The 13931-nt window shown below is 37.8% G+C and overlaps 1 protein-coding gene across 2 annotated transcripts in view; it reads left to right on the plus strand.

Moving 5' to 3' along the window:
* Nucleotides 1-287: 287 nt before the first annotated feature.
* The window catches only part of si:dkey-237i9.1 (SEC14-like protein 1), a 244779-nt gene continuing 231135 nt past the window's right edge, over nucleotides 288-13931 (plus strand). The window contains exons 1-2 of one of the 2 annotated variants that reach the window (XM_067459467.1): nucleotides 288-592; nucleotides 1232-1321. In XM_067459467.1, coding sequence (XP_067315568.1) covers nucleotides 1259-1321 — 63 coding nt within the window. In that variant the 5' untranslated portion in view covers nucleotides 288-592; nucleotides 1232-1258. The remainder of the gene's footprint in view (nucleotides 593-1231; nucleotides 1322-13931) is intronic. The other variant, XM_067459468.1, reaches the window with a different exon arrangement.

The raw sequence follows: 13931 nt of genomic DNA on the forward strand, positions 1-13931 counted from the left end.
TGCCTTGCTTAATTTATTTTATTTTATATTATTTGTATTTATTTGTATTTTTGTATTATTATATTTTGTTCTACTCAGAGCCGTTGAAAAACCTTTTTCTATGGCTCTGGTTCTACTTAACTGTTCCGCACTTTAGTCTCCCAACGAGAGATTTTGTAAATTGTGTTTTGTGAAGAATTGTGTTCTAATAAAAAAATAATAAAAATAAATAAATAAATATATATATATATATTCTTGTGGTGTTTATTTGTCAAGCAGTCGCACGGTGGCGACGAAAACTACAAGGTCAGAATTGGAAAAATACTGAGTTGAGGAGGAGCAAGTGTTTTTCTGTTCTCAGCTGCAGCTAACTTAGTCAGTTTGTAATGGAGCAGCAGATTCGGCAGCAGTGGAGCTCTGAGTCCAGACCGCGTTTGATCGGAGTCACTTTTCGGATTTATTTCATTCAGAGAGATCATAACATGGAGATCCAAACCCACCAATCTTAGCATCTAGAACCTGAAGAACAACATTTACATTCAGACATAGCCTATAAGTTACTGCATTATCTGCTGCTACGAATTATCTGTTCTGTTTTCTTCATATTGATTTAGTAAGTATAAAGTAACGTTACATTTACAAAATACACATACAGAAATGTGTCTAAAATTAGATATTGGTTAAACAATGTTAACATCATGAACCTAATTTTGTGTTCATCTGTAGGTAAAATGGCTAATAATGTTTGCTAACACTACGTCGGCCGTCTCTCATAATAACGTTAACCGTTTATTAATGCAACGTTACGTTCCTTATTTTGGTTACTATACATTAAAGTATAGAGGTTATTGGGATGAGAGGAGTTTAATGTTTGAGTATAATCTGTGGGTAACGTAATTATGTTGCGTTTGAGTTTATTGTCAGGCGTTATTGTTTGTGCTAACAGGCTAATTGCGTTAGCTGCAGTTATCAGACACGTTCGGCATATAAAACATTTAACGTTAAATGGGGAGAAAAGTAAGCAAACCTTACTTTTATTTAGAGACACCGGTCAATACCTAAAAAGTTATAACAACTGATTTGACAAATCTTGTATTACGTATTCACGTTTAAGGCGTAATCTGTAGTCAGATTTGTTTATATATTACTTATATTAACGTTATTAGGTTTGAGAAATCTTCCAAAATCTGTTGGGCTAATTACATAAGGTGGAATGTTTGACCGCTTTCCTGGCTTTGTCTTTTGTTTTTAGATTGTCAGCGCTGTTGTACTCTCCACCATGGTGCAGAAGTATCAGTCCCCTGTGAGGGTGTACAAACACCCTTTTGAACTGGTCATGGCAGTAAGTGTCAGTTTTAACACAACAGTTCATTTTATTGTAGACCATACAACAGTGATGATGATAGTAATATATTCTTTAGCTATCAAATTATGTATGTAAAAAGACAAAATCCGATTTGATGCTTGTCACATAGAGGAACACATCAACTTAATCAATTTATTTAGTGTTCATTCATGTAAACATTGTTTAGATTAATCATTTGGAATGGTTTAATTCCCAATTAAACAAAAAGTGTCCATATAAACTTTGCTACTGTCTGTTTTGAATGTGGATTGTAGATGAAGGTGCTTTGTTTTACAGAGGTTATTATGCAGGGTTTGCATTAGTCCATTTGCAGATTTAAAGATTTATTATGTATCTTGTAGGGATGGAAATAAAAAATATTGTATTTGAATATTAGGGCTCATAAAAAAAACTAAATATTTGTTTAGAAAGACTTTTTAAAATATATTTTGTCACCATTTCTGAAGCTTGTGATGACCAAACAACAAGCTTGCATACTCTTGATATGTTCCTTGTGCTGCCGCTCTGACGTAGATCGAATGTTTTTTCTTTTTTTAAACTGTATTTAAAGAGGCCGCAAATGAAACAAGCATGTTGATGAATAGACTGACCACAAGTAGGGTATAAATTAACCGTTTAAATGTGAAGGCAAGAATGAATTGCATACCCGCTGAAAAACGAGCGTTCTAGCGCCTATAAAATAGTCCTGTACGACTTCTTAACAAATTACACATCACTATGAATGATCTCGTCATAAACTATAGGGAAACCCGCACAGCAATGATCAACTTCTCTTACATTTTGCTTGGGAACTAATGCGGTCGGAACCAAAGTTTACAGGCCTGTATTCTCTGGATTTCTTTCAAGCGGAGCACTTCTACATTCCAATTGGTTGCCGCCGAACCACGTCATAGCTCATTACCATAAAGATGAGCTGATTTCAACTCTCCTCGACGCCCAAAACGTCCAAGACGCGCCGTGCCACTCTCGCCGGAGCTCGCCGCCCGGCTCTCATTGAAAATGAATGACTTCCGGCCACCTTGCCGCTCTCGCCGCTGGTGGTGTGAACGCACAGTGAGGACAAACGTGCGCACAATGAAACAAAATTATATCCAATCAGAAGGCAGGCTACGGTATCAACAGTTCTATTTAATTCTAACATCTTCAAACATTCTCTAATAACATAAAATAGTCATGAACTGTAAGAAACTCGGACTATAAAAAACATTATTTAAAGTTTATTTAACCAGTTAACGCCCACCGGATCATGGGCGGGGCGGTTAACGGAAGTGGGCGTGTCTCTACTTTTAATTACTTTTGTTTTATACAAACTTCAATCAACTATCACAAACTATGCATCACTTGAAAGCTAAAACACTCAAGATTCATGTTCTGAACTCGTTTTTGCAATAAATACAACTGAGAGGAAAGGGTTAAATGAAATGCTAAAGCGCTAGCCATTTAAACATTAGGATAATAAACACGGTACTAATCTCCTATTGTGCAGATCAGATCGGGAATCCATGAAACAACAGCATACATGTCGGTAACAGTCCACTCTTCAAAATGCATCCCACTTTTAATCCAAAAAAATAAGGGAAAAAAACAAAATATCCTCTGTTTGTTTGCATGAGCGTTTTGAGTTAGAGTAATAAATCATGTCCTTTTTCAATGAAATAGCGACTATAATCATTATTCTTACAATCTCCCCATTACGTTGGACTGGTCCTTTCATATTAAACCCTCCCAGGTCTCTCTCCTTCAATCACAGGCTTTCTGATGACACATGATAGGAAGGGAGCGTGTTACTGGCTGCTAAAGCTGTCAGTCAAATGCGCTCATGCGTTTTAAGTTGGATAAGCCAGTCAATGCATAGCCAGCATATATTTGACTGATGGATGTAGTAAGGAATCAAAAGACATTATTTTGCGCAGTGTTTGTAAGATATGCTGTAAGCATTGATGAATACCTCGTGCTTACAGTCTCCATAGTATCCAATAGTATACAGCATGAGTTGCTATTTTTAGCGCACATAACTAGGGTTGGGCATCGAGAACCGGTTCTAACTTGGAACTGTTTAAAAAATAACGATTCCATTGGAATCGTTTAGAAAATTTATTTTTGGTTCCGATCTTTGGTTCCAAGCGCGCAAGTTTTGGTTTCCATGGCCACCTGATTTCCGGTGCTTGCGCGCCCGCTTGTTCTTTTAGTCATGGAAGCCCGGTAAACGGCGCTCTGAAGTGTGGATTTATTTCACTTTTACAAGCCTGGGTCGGCACAGTGCAACTAGTGTTGTCAAAAATATAGATACTGAAATATCTGAAAAGATACGATAGCCTGCTCAGCCTACACAATCGATCCCAGCTCCTCTCCTCTCCTCTCTGACCGACAGCGAGTTGACAGGCAGCCGCATATTCTCATTCAGCCGGTTAACCTCTGAACACGACGGATGCGCGTTCTGCTGGACTTTTCCTTACGACAGCGTGTTAATGTTAGTGTGTGTGATTGGTCTGAATTTCGCGCGGGATTGCACATAATTCTACGAATCCCCGCAGATTTCAAGCTCACATCTGAAGCGCACACACACACACAGCCTACCCTAATAAAGCCGCCCCTGACATACAAGTGCAAATATTTGCTTCTTTTTCCAGCTTATTATTGGTCAAATACACTCAAACAAATTCTCAGTGCACATTTTGAACAGTATGTAAACACAGTCTTAAACAATTCAGGAAGAAATGAAGAATGAGTAACAGGAACAGTGTTCAGGATCAATGAGTGCGGCAGTTCTTAAAGGGACCGCAGTCATTTGTTATTCAAAGTCAAACTACAAAAAGACAAACAATCACACTGCTCTTGACTGATCAACTGTCTAACGTTAATGGTTTTATATGAAACTATTTAATTTTTTGCAAAAACATTATCCAATGTTATTTTAAATTTATTTAGCCACTTTGCGTTTTTTATTCAGTTTCTTACCTGAATGTTAGACCTACCTGAAAAAATAAAGCAGTCTATTTAATTTATATCTTTTATTCTATTGTATTTATTTGTGCTATTTTTTGTAATATGTATCTTTGTTTATTCAATTTACCATTCGAAATCAAGCATACTTGTGCTATGTGTAAACTATTACAACACAATTACCCCATTGTAAAAAATACATTGAGTTAACAAATATTTGTGAGATAATTTTAATAGTAATTGATCAATGTTTATATATGAGAAAAAGCTTAAAAGCTTTATCATATAAAGTGATCTCTTTAGAAGAAATGTTTGATTGCCTAGACTTTCAAAAGACAGACAAAAAAAAATTATATAAAAAATATCTAATTGACAGCATATGCTGCGTTTTTCCCCTGTTGTATTGAAAATAGCATTGAATATCGATGTGACATGTTTTGACTCCACCCCTCAAAGAATCGGAATCGAGAATCGAAAAGAACCGGAATCGGAATCGGAATCAGAATCGTTCAAATCAAAACGATGCCCAACCCTACATATAACGCACACATACAGACAGCACAGACTCAATAACAGACTATTTTTCTCAACTAAATGAGTTTTTTACACTTGTAAATTCTGTAAATAGTTGCTTTAGTTTTTCAGGGACTGTAAGGCTGTGTGTCCACCAAAGCGTTTTTAGCCGGCTGAAAATGCTAGGCGCTCAGCTGAAAACGCCTCGCTGTGAGCGTTTGAGAGCGTTTTGGAAGCGCAGCTTTTTTTTTTTTTTTTTTTTGAGACGCTCCGTTGCTATGATACGGATTATCCGCGGCAGTTACTTGTAACTGATTTCGCAGATAATTTATCAGACAAAAATGTCGACACAGTGTAGTAGGGCTGGGTGATAATCGCCTTCAAAAATATTGCGATATCCGATAATATCATCTACTTCGCACTGATCCCGCCCACTACCCTGCACGCCCCACGAAATTTTCCAGGCATAAAATGGAGGACAATGGCTTAATATCCAAGAAAAGATGTCCATTTGGCAGTATTATGGATTTAAACCAAATGCAAATGGTGAACCAGCGGATCCAACAGAGGCTATCTGCAGGCTGTGCAAAAAAGAAAAGAAAAGAAAGTCTCCGCAGCCATATCAACATAGGCCTACACCACCCAGCAGTAGCGGCCTCGTTTGAGCCCCGCTCTGCAGCCGCTTCTCAAAGACGACGGTTATGAGGTCGAGCAGCAATGACACCTTAAATGTCAATTAGAGCTTAGATCGTGCTCTAAAAATCAAGCCCGACCCTACCGGAGCCTGTGCACGTTGTGTCCGAGCCTTGCCGGGCCCAACGCATTAACTGTAATTATGAGAACGAGCCTGTAATGAGCGAAGAGGACCGGTGTGACTCATGTTAAAACTAACATTAAAGGGTAACTAAACCCCTGTTCACAGCGTAACTCCGCCCTCTGGCAATATTTGAAAAATGCTGCAAAAGTGGGCAGAGCCCAGCAGAGACAGAGGGGACGAGACGAGGGCGGGGGGGGGGTGGGGGGGGGGGTGCACCTGAGACCCGCAGTGACAACTTGTTTGACAGTTGTCAGACTCGCAAAGATGGATAGTGACTGGAGTGAGGACAGTAGTTTTGCAACAGAGCAGTCATCTAAACTAGAGGACTTTTCTCCACCACCTTCACCTGAAGTGGACTGGAGGAGGGTGAAATGTCTGTAGACACAGAGTTTGTAGGCTCAAACTGCGTTAACTCCCGATGCGACAATGCTTTCATTCATTCATTCATTCATGCTAGCGAAGCAGCAGCGCAAGAGAGAATGAGATCACTAACTAATCTATGAACACTGAACAGCCATATCCTTATACTGAATGCCACTAAAAAAAGCGCAGGACCAATAAGTTCAAACCTAATAGCCTATTACAACAGATTTCCTCATATTAAATATTCCTCATGCATTAAATAAAAGTTAGACTACATACGCCAGCAGTCTAGCACGTTACGGATTTGTTGTTTGTTACCACGGCAACCATTTGCGTGTCAGGGTTTGTCTGAAAGCGTCTGAGGTATGAAAATTATCTGTAGACATGACAGGCGGCAAAAATATCAGAAGAAAAGCTAAACATGTACTTACAACTGCATTATATATCTGTATTTTCTTAATTAGGATGTTGAAAGCAAGTGAAGAGAACTTCTAACAATGCTACACTAACAACTATGCTAATTAACTAACTAGGCTACACGAATTAATCTAAATGACTATACAAATGGCTGTGCTAACTAGATGATAATATATGCTATCCTGATAATTTTCTATACTCGCAATTACAACTCCTGACTCGCTACAGAGGTTTTGAACTGAAACAGGATGCTTTTATACCAGGGGCGTGGTGAGCTGCGCCAGGGGCGTTGTGAGTTCCCGCCAGGGGCGTGGTAGTGAGCCGTTGGAAGTACAAACCTACGTAACGAAGTACCATAACGTCCAATAGGAAAATTCAACCGCAATAGCCACCGTTTAACCTTAAGAGGGCAGCACTAAGACGTTTTTACACCATATATTATAGAATTTAAACACTTTAAACCCAACTGTCAAAACATTTACTTGACTCAATGAACAATAATAATAAAGCTCCATTCTTGCAGATCATTAACTAAAAAAAGTTGTTCTAGGGTTTAGTTACCCTTTAATGAAATAAGCTGATAACATCACTGTTTTCCCAGAACGACTGTACAACCAAATCAAATTTTGCTGCAATATTGTCCTGTTTAACACTGTGAAGCTGCTTTGAAACAATCGTCATTGTAAATGGGCCATTCTACAGAATTGGTGCAAACTGCTGTCCTCCATCCAAAAAACACATTTTAAAAGCATTTAATTATTCAAATCTTAGATGTTTACTAAGATCCTTCAATTATCTATTGAAACCCACTATAATATTTCAAATATCACTAAGCTTTATATATATAAAATCATCTTTTATAGGGTACTTTCAATTGGGAGGTGGCTGTCCCAAACCCTAACATCTAAATTTCAACTTGTGAAAATTATATTGAAACATTTTTTGTAATTTTTTTCTTTCTTGTTTTTAAACATATCTTTTTGATTGTTTAAAAAAAATGAAGTATAAAAAAATATATATTTTATTTTTAAATCATGAAAATGTATGTAAAAAAATGTGTCCCTTATTTTCATGTCACTACCGAAACAGTGAATGTTTTAGTCCACTGGCTGAGACTGATTTTAACCACACCCCTAATTTTTTGATCAGGAAATATTCCTGTGTCCCTCTCTCTCATATGCTACTTGGTGAAAAGATTTGTCCCATCATTTTGATGTAATTGTGTTTTAAAGTCTGAAAATCTGTGTGTAACTTTAAGGAATGTCACTACCAAACACATTTTTTCTGCGATTAAGAACACTTTTTTGGATGTTATTCCATAAAATTTCGTTTTATATGTGTATATCTGTTCTGACCAGTAATTGCTAACCGTGTGCTGATTAGCATCTTCGAACTAGGCTCAAATCAAATTATCTAAAATTGTCACTACCAAAACAGTCACAACCAAAACAAATCTTGAAGTTTCGGTTGTGACATCATTGTTTTGGTAGTGACAAATGGGAACAAATAATCCTTTATTTTGAGAATTAAACTACATTTTAGTACAGTTATGCAAATCATTAGTATTGTAGTATGTTTTAGTAGTGGTTTAGTATGCAAGTTTTAATTCTGTAACCTCATCACATTACAATTACTTAAAGGTGCAGTCCATGATACTAGCGAAGGGTTGTTAGGTTGTTGTCATTAATGTTAATTTATATAATTAACTTGACAGGGAGAATTACATCACTCACTCACTCACACACACACACACACACACACACACACACACACACACACACACACACACACACACACACACACACACACACACACTTACTCACTCAATCTCACACTCAATCTCACACTCAATCACTCACTCACTCACTCACTCACTTCAAAATTAACATGAAATATTGGAATGGAGGTTATATTTGTTCCTTAATTTACTGTAATTTTAGGCTATAGATGGAATCCATTTTATGTCATTTTTAAGTGAGACCATTTTGTACACTTAAATAATTCTGATGTCTATTGCAATGGACATTTTTTTAAAAATAAAACAGTGATTCTGAAACAATCTACATTGTAAGACGTTTTTAGGTAGAACAATCTGTGCTCATCTCACTTGCACCTCAAGACCCAAAGTATAGAATAGCTCTAGGTGATCTTATCAGATATTTACTGTCAGATGTGTCTGCTATATGTGCTGACTGCATATGTGCAAAATTAGTTAGTTATTTGTATTAACATAAAATGTTGACAGTCTGAATAAGCTATGACAATTTAAGTATTGTGGTCACTACCAAAACAGTACTGTCACTACCGAAAATGAGCAGTCACAACCGAAACGTGGGATGTTTTGTCAAAAATAACGTATATTGAATTATCAAATATGTTATGACAGTGTTTGGTTTAATGCATATGTGAACTAATGAATCCTTATGTTTAGAATCAGTATGATAAACTTTATGCCAACTACATAAAAAGATTGGATTCAAAATTCAACAAATCCAATAAATTACACTTTAAATATAATTAAAATTGAAATTATTATTGATTTAACCTGTAAAAATATTTTTTAAAAATAGAAAAAAAATATTTTTAGTAGGTAGATGCAAAAAAATCGTAATAGGTCATTATAAGCCTTCTTAATAAATGATATATTATTGTGTTTCGGTAGTGACAAATTTGGGAAGAATGAAAATATTTCAGCATTTTCTGAAAAAACACTATGAGAATTAACTGCACAATTACTATAAATGTGTACCTTGCATATTATACAATTTGCATACATGCAAAATTTGTGGGGAAAAAATAAAAAATTTCAAGATGTTTCCACCTCTGACTTTGCACCAATTCTGTAGAATGGCCCATATAATAATAAAGATGACTTGACTTGACTCAGCTCAATAATCCGCAGGCGCGCACTCATGATCCGCTCACCTGTAAAATAATTAAATCCAGCTCAGACATTTGTAGCTCACTTTGTTGTAGCCATTAAAGGGATCCCCTGGTGTTGAGACTTGTATGGCTTAATATAACATAAATGATGTCTCTTACTGAATTATGTGGTAGAAAACCCATGAAAGATCTACGTTATTTTAAAAATCGATTTTATATTTGGACCATGGGCGGCGCCATTTTGTTTGCGTTCTAGGTTGATGACGTAGAGTGGTTGAACTCCTCAATCAGCTGGCATTACCCGTAGCTATTTTTACCACAACGCAACTCGAAAATTGTTTCAGAGTTAAACAAAACCAATGAATTCCTTTGTAATTATACTTAAAACACACTCAAACATACATGTGCACACAAACTCACCTACACAAGTCACAAACAGATCGGCGGGCGCGCACACGACAGGCTCTGTCTCAATCGAGATGTTGGGTTGCTCAGTCTCCACGACAGGGGCTGAATCTGAAATCGACCCTATACCCTTAAATAGGGCATTATTTGAAGGGACGGACATTTGTAGTGTTGTCCGACACCATAGTGGACATGTTCGAGTGCAGTCATTCAGTCTCACGTTCCACCGCAATAACGAGTGTAAAGCCGATTTACAAACAGCTGTCCGACTTCACGCACTCAAACATACATGTGCACACAAACTCTCTCTCTCACACAGACTCACACACACCCCAACAGATCGGCGCGAACACACACACACACACCCCAACAGATCGGCGCGAACACACACACACACACCCCAACAGATCGGCGCGAACACACACACACACCCCAACAGATCGGCGCGAACACACACGTGCGTGCGCGCATACATAACCCTCAATCTATTCCCGTGTTGATATCCTGTTCAACACATCCTGTTCCCTAGATAGACTGTTGATAGTAGATTAACTATAATGCCTAATGTGACCAGCAGAGGGAAATATCTAGGTAGGACGATGGGATAAAGTAACGTGAGGAAGAGAGGCAGGATGTTTTGGTGATGATGCATGCGATTGAGACAGAGCAGTCTGTCAGAGGTGTTTGTGTGCGCGCCCGCCGATCTGTTTGTGACTTGTGTAGGTGAGTTTGTGTGCACATGTATGTTTGAGTGTGTTTTAAGTACAATTACAAAGCAATTCATTTGTTTTGTTTAACTCTGAAACAATTTTCGAGTTGCGTTGTGGTAAAAATAGCTACGGGTAACGCCAGCTGATTGAGGAGTTCAACCACTCTACGTCATCAACCTAGAACGCAAACAAAATGGCGCCGCCCATGGTCCAAATATAAAATCGATTTTTTAAATAACGTAGATCTTTCATGGGTTTTCTACCACATAATTCAGTAAGAGACATCATTTATGTTATATTAAGCCATACAAGTCTCAACACCATGGGATCCCTTTAAACAATGTTTGTCTTCTTTCTTTTTTCATATTATGTTTGAATATTCCTTTTATAATATTAGTTATTTAATATTAAGTTTTGTTTTGTTGAAAGCATTCTTTCGTTTGTTTAAATTGTATCTTAAAGGGGGGGTGAAACACTCAGTTTCAGTCAGTGTCATGTCAATCTTGAGTACCTATAGTAATGAGATTATGCCTGAAAAGGTTTTGGATTTTTTATCATATGTTAATTTAAAACATCTTGTATAATATGACTTGCTGTTTTGTTTTTTATTGTATTCATATGATATTTGTATTGTTGTAGTTTAATTTTTGCCATGAAAATAGCTTTGAATGCTCACATGGCATTAAATAAAATAATCTGAATCTGAGTACCTATAGAGTAGCATTGCATCCTGCATATCTCCGAAAAGTCTTTATTTTTTTATAATTATATAAGAAAGATGCGCTGTTCCGAGTCTTTCCGAAAAAAGCCGAGCGGGTGGTATGGGGGCGTATCGTGTGAGCGGAGCTAAATAATGACGTGTGCAGCAGCGCGCTGCTATTGTGTTGAGTCGAGTGCGTCGTAAAGCTGTGGCATCCCTAACACCGGGAAAAAAACTTTATTCAAAATAAAAATATGGCTTTTAATCAGATACAGCCATACATCTATGATCCGGAATCAGACCCAGATGCTGCAATTGAACAGGAGCAGCAGCAAAAACGACTAGAGCAGGACGTCTCTATGTGGTACAAGTTAACTTATACACTAACTATATAATATGCTTAGCGACTTGTGTTATTTACATATTTATACTTGAATTATATCGTCGTATTTTTGTCTTTGAAGGTGTACATGTGGGAAGTGCAGTTGTGCACGTGTGTTTGAGTGTTTACGCGTGGTTTGTGTAGACAGGTTAAGTTAGTGTTTACATAGAAAGACACGGAATAGTAGCGCATTTGAATGAAGAAGCGCGCTTATTTAGTTCAACATATTTCCCCCCTCTTTGTGTATTGTTGAGTGCTTTTACAATACACAAACATAGTTACACATATTGTGGCCAGCTAAACAAATGTACACGCACTACACATCGCATGCTCCATTGATCAATTAACTATACGTGATCATTTTTGGGCTACGAGCATAGGCAAAAACACAGACATTTGAAGCAGTCTCACTCACCGCCTGCGGTTCTAACGTTGGGACTGCTCCATCCTTCAGCATTAGGCGATAGGAAAATCCGGCGTCAAGCTGGGCCTTGTTTATGAAACAGTCGGCACCGAAATGCAGCGAACAGATATAAACATTCGCGCAACTCAGTTGCTGATCCGGAAAAGCAAATTACATCCACTGTTGCCTTAACGCAGGGGTTTTGGGGAATCTGTGCAGGACTGTCTTGGTCTGGCAACCAAAAACGCACTTTTTTGGTGACATTATGTGCACATCACCTGTCCAGCATCCTACAAGCCAGCGCTTTGATGGGCGTAGCCTGTTACTTTCGCTCCCTCCCTCCCTCCCTCCCTCCCTCCCTCCCTCTCTCTCTCCCTCCCTCTCTCTCTCTCTCTCTCTCTCTCTCTCTCTCTCTCTCTCTCTCTCTCTCTCTCTCTCTCTCTCTCTCGCTCTCTCTCTCTCGCTCGCTCGCTTCCGGTAGAATTGTCCGTAAGGCCCATACAAGGAAATTCCGCCCCCATTAACGTCAAAGGGGACGCATGATCTCAAAAAACTTGCCGAAACTTATGACTAACCGGAAGTAGTATTTTTGACAAAGAAATACTCCCATCAAACGTCCACCTTAACTTTTGAAACTTTGTCTATGTTTAGTATGGGATTCCAAGTCTTTAACAGTGTAAAAAGATCAGTATGCATGAAACAGCATTTCACCCCCCCTTTAATTTTAATAAAGGTTTCTTTGGCCAATTGCTTGTGTTTAATAAATAATAAGCAAATAGCAGACATTAATCGTGTCGAAGTCGCCGGAGTGATCGCTTTTATTGCTTATGAACTGGAGCGCGTGTCTCATAAATAAACCGAAACGCAGTAGGCTACTTGCCTCACAGACATGAGAAATATGCGTATAGAAAGCTTAAAATGTCCACTTTTAAATGAAACGATTAAAAAAAAAAAAATTAATTAAGCAAAGTGCAGTGTTGACGCGAGTAGCTCATGCGTTTCTGTTCAGAATACTGCGCTCTATCACTGCACGAGCTGTTAGTTTGACGCACATTTTTACATCACTTTAATATATTTTTCTTTCATTTTTTATATTATAATAATTTTATTCTAACACCTTTATTTTATAGTATTTAAAATACAGGACTATGGTTAGCTTTTATACACATTTTCAACCGTTTAAGGTTGAGCTATTTTGTTTTCCGTTGAGCTATTTTCCCCCCCCAAAGGTTTCTCTATCGTTTTATTTTTAGAGTTAGTAGGCTATTTTAAGTGTCTTCCAGGTTTCCATGTTTGATTAATGTTTGTATTATTAATAGGGTATTATATTTATAATTTAGCCTAATAGCCAATAATATTTTTAGAGCGTTTTAAAACATTTAGCCAAGCCAATGTGCTTATCTTTGCACGTGTATAATGAAAACACAACCAACGTCTTCTCCATAATTCAATGTTTTGCTTTAACACATATAGGCTACTGTAGTTATGCATCAAAAACACTAAAAGGTGAGTGTATGGTAACTACTATTTATAATGTATTTCGCAACGCAATGTCATGTGAGTTTATCATTCGTCATTTTTATGATGTCGATTATCGTCTGATAACACTGACTGTTATCGATATCAAGATATTTGCGAGACATCGTCGATATGATAATATCGTCATATCGCCCAGCCCTACAGTGTAGCGTACATGCTCTGGTCCTTGCTTTAGATGAAGGGATGGCTGAACCAAGTAGAAACAGAGGACGGACTCGCCGGTCTATGTGGGTTCATGAGATTTTGGAGGCGAGAAAATATCTCTGAGAGTACCATCGTTTGGTCCAGGAACTGAAGCTGGACGGTAGCCGTTTCAAGGAGTAATTTCGGATGAGCAAGACACAGTTTGAAGTGTTGTTCTGGAAAATTGGACCTTTCATTACAAAGAGAGACACAAACTACCGGAAGGCCATCAGCTCGGAAGAACGTCTTTGCATTTGTCTGAGGTAACGTTAGGCTATTTGGGAGAAGTGTCCCAAACTATTACTCTGAATATTCAAAGTCTTTTGTA

This window comes from Pseudorasbora parva, chromosome 12, assembly GCF_024679245.1.
Source record: "Pseudorasbora parva isolate DD20220531a chromosome 12, ASM2467924v1, whole genome shotgun sequence".
NCBI lineage: Eukaryota > Metazoa > Chordata > Actinopteri > Cypriniformes > Gobionidae > Pseudorasbora > Pseudorasbora parva.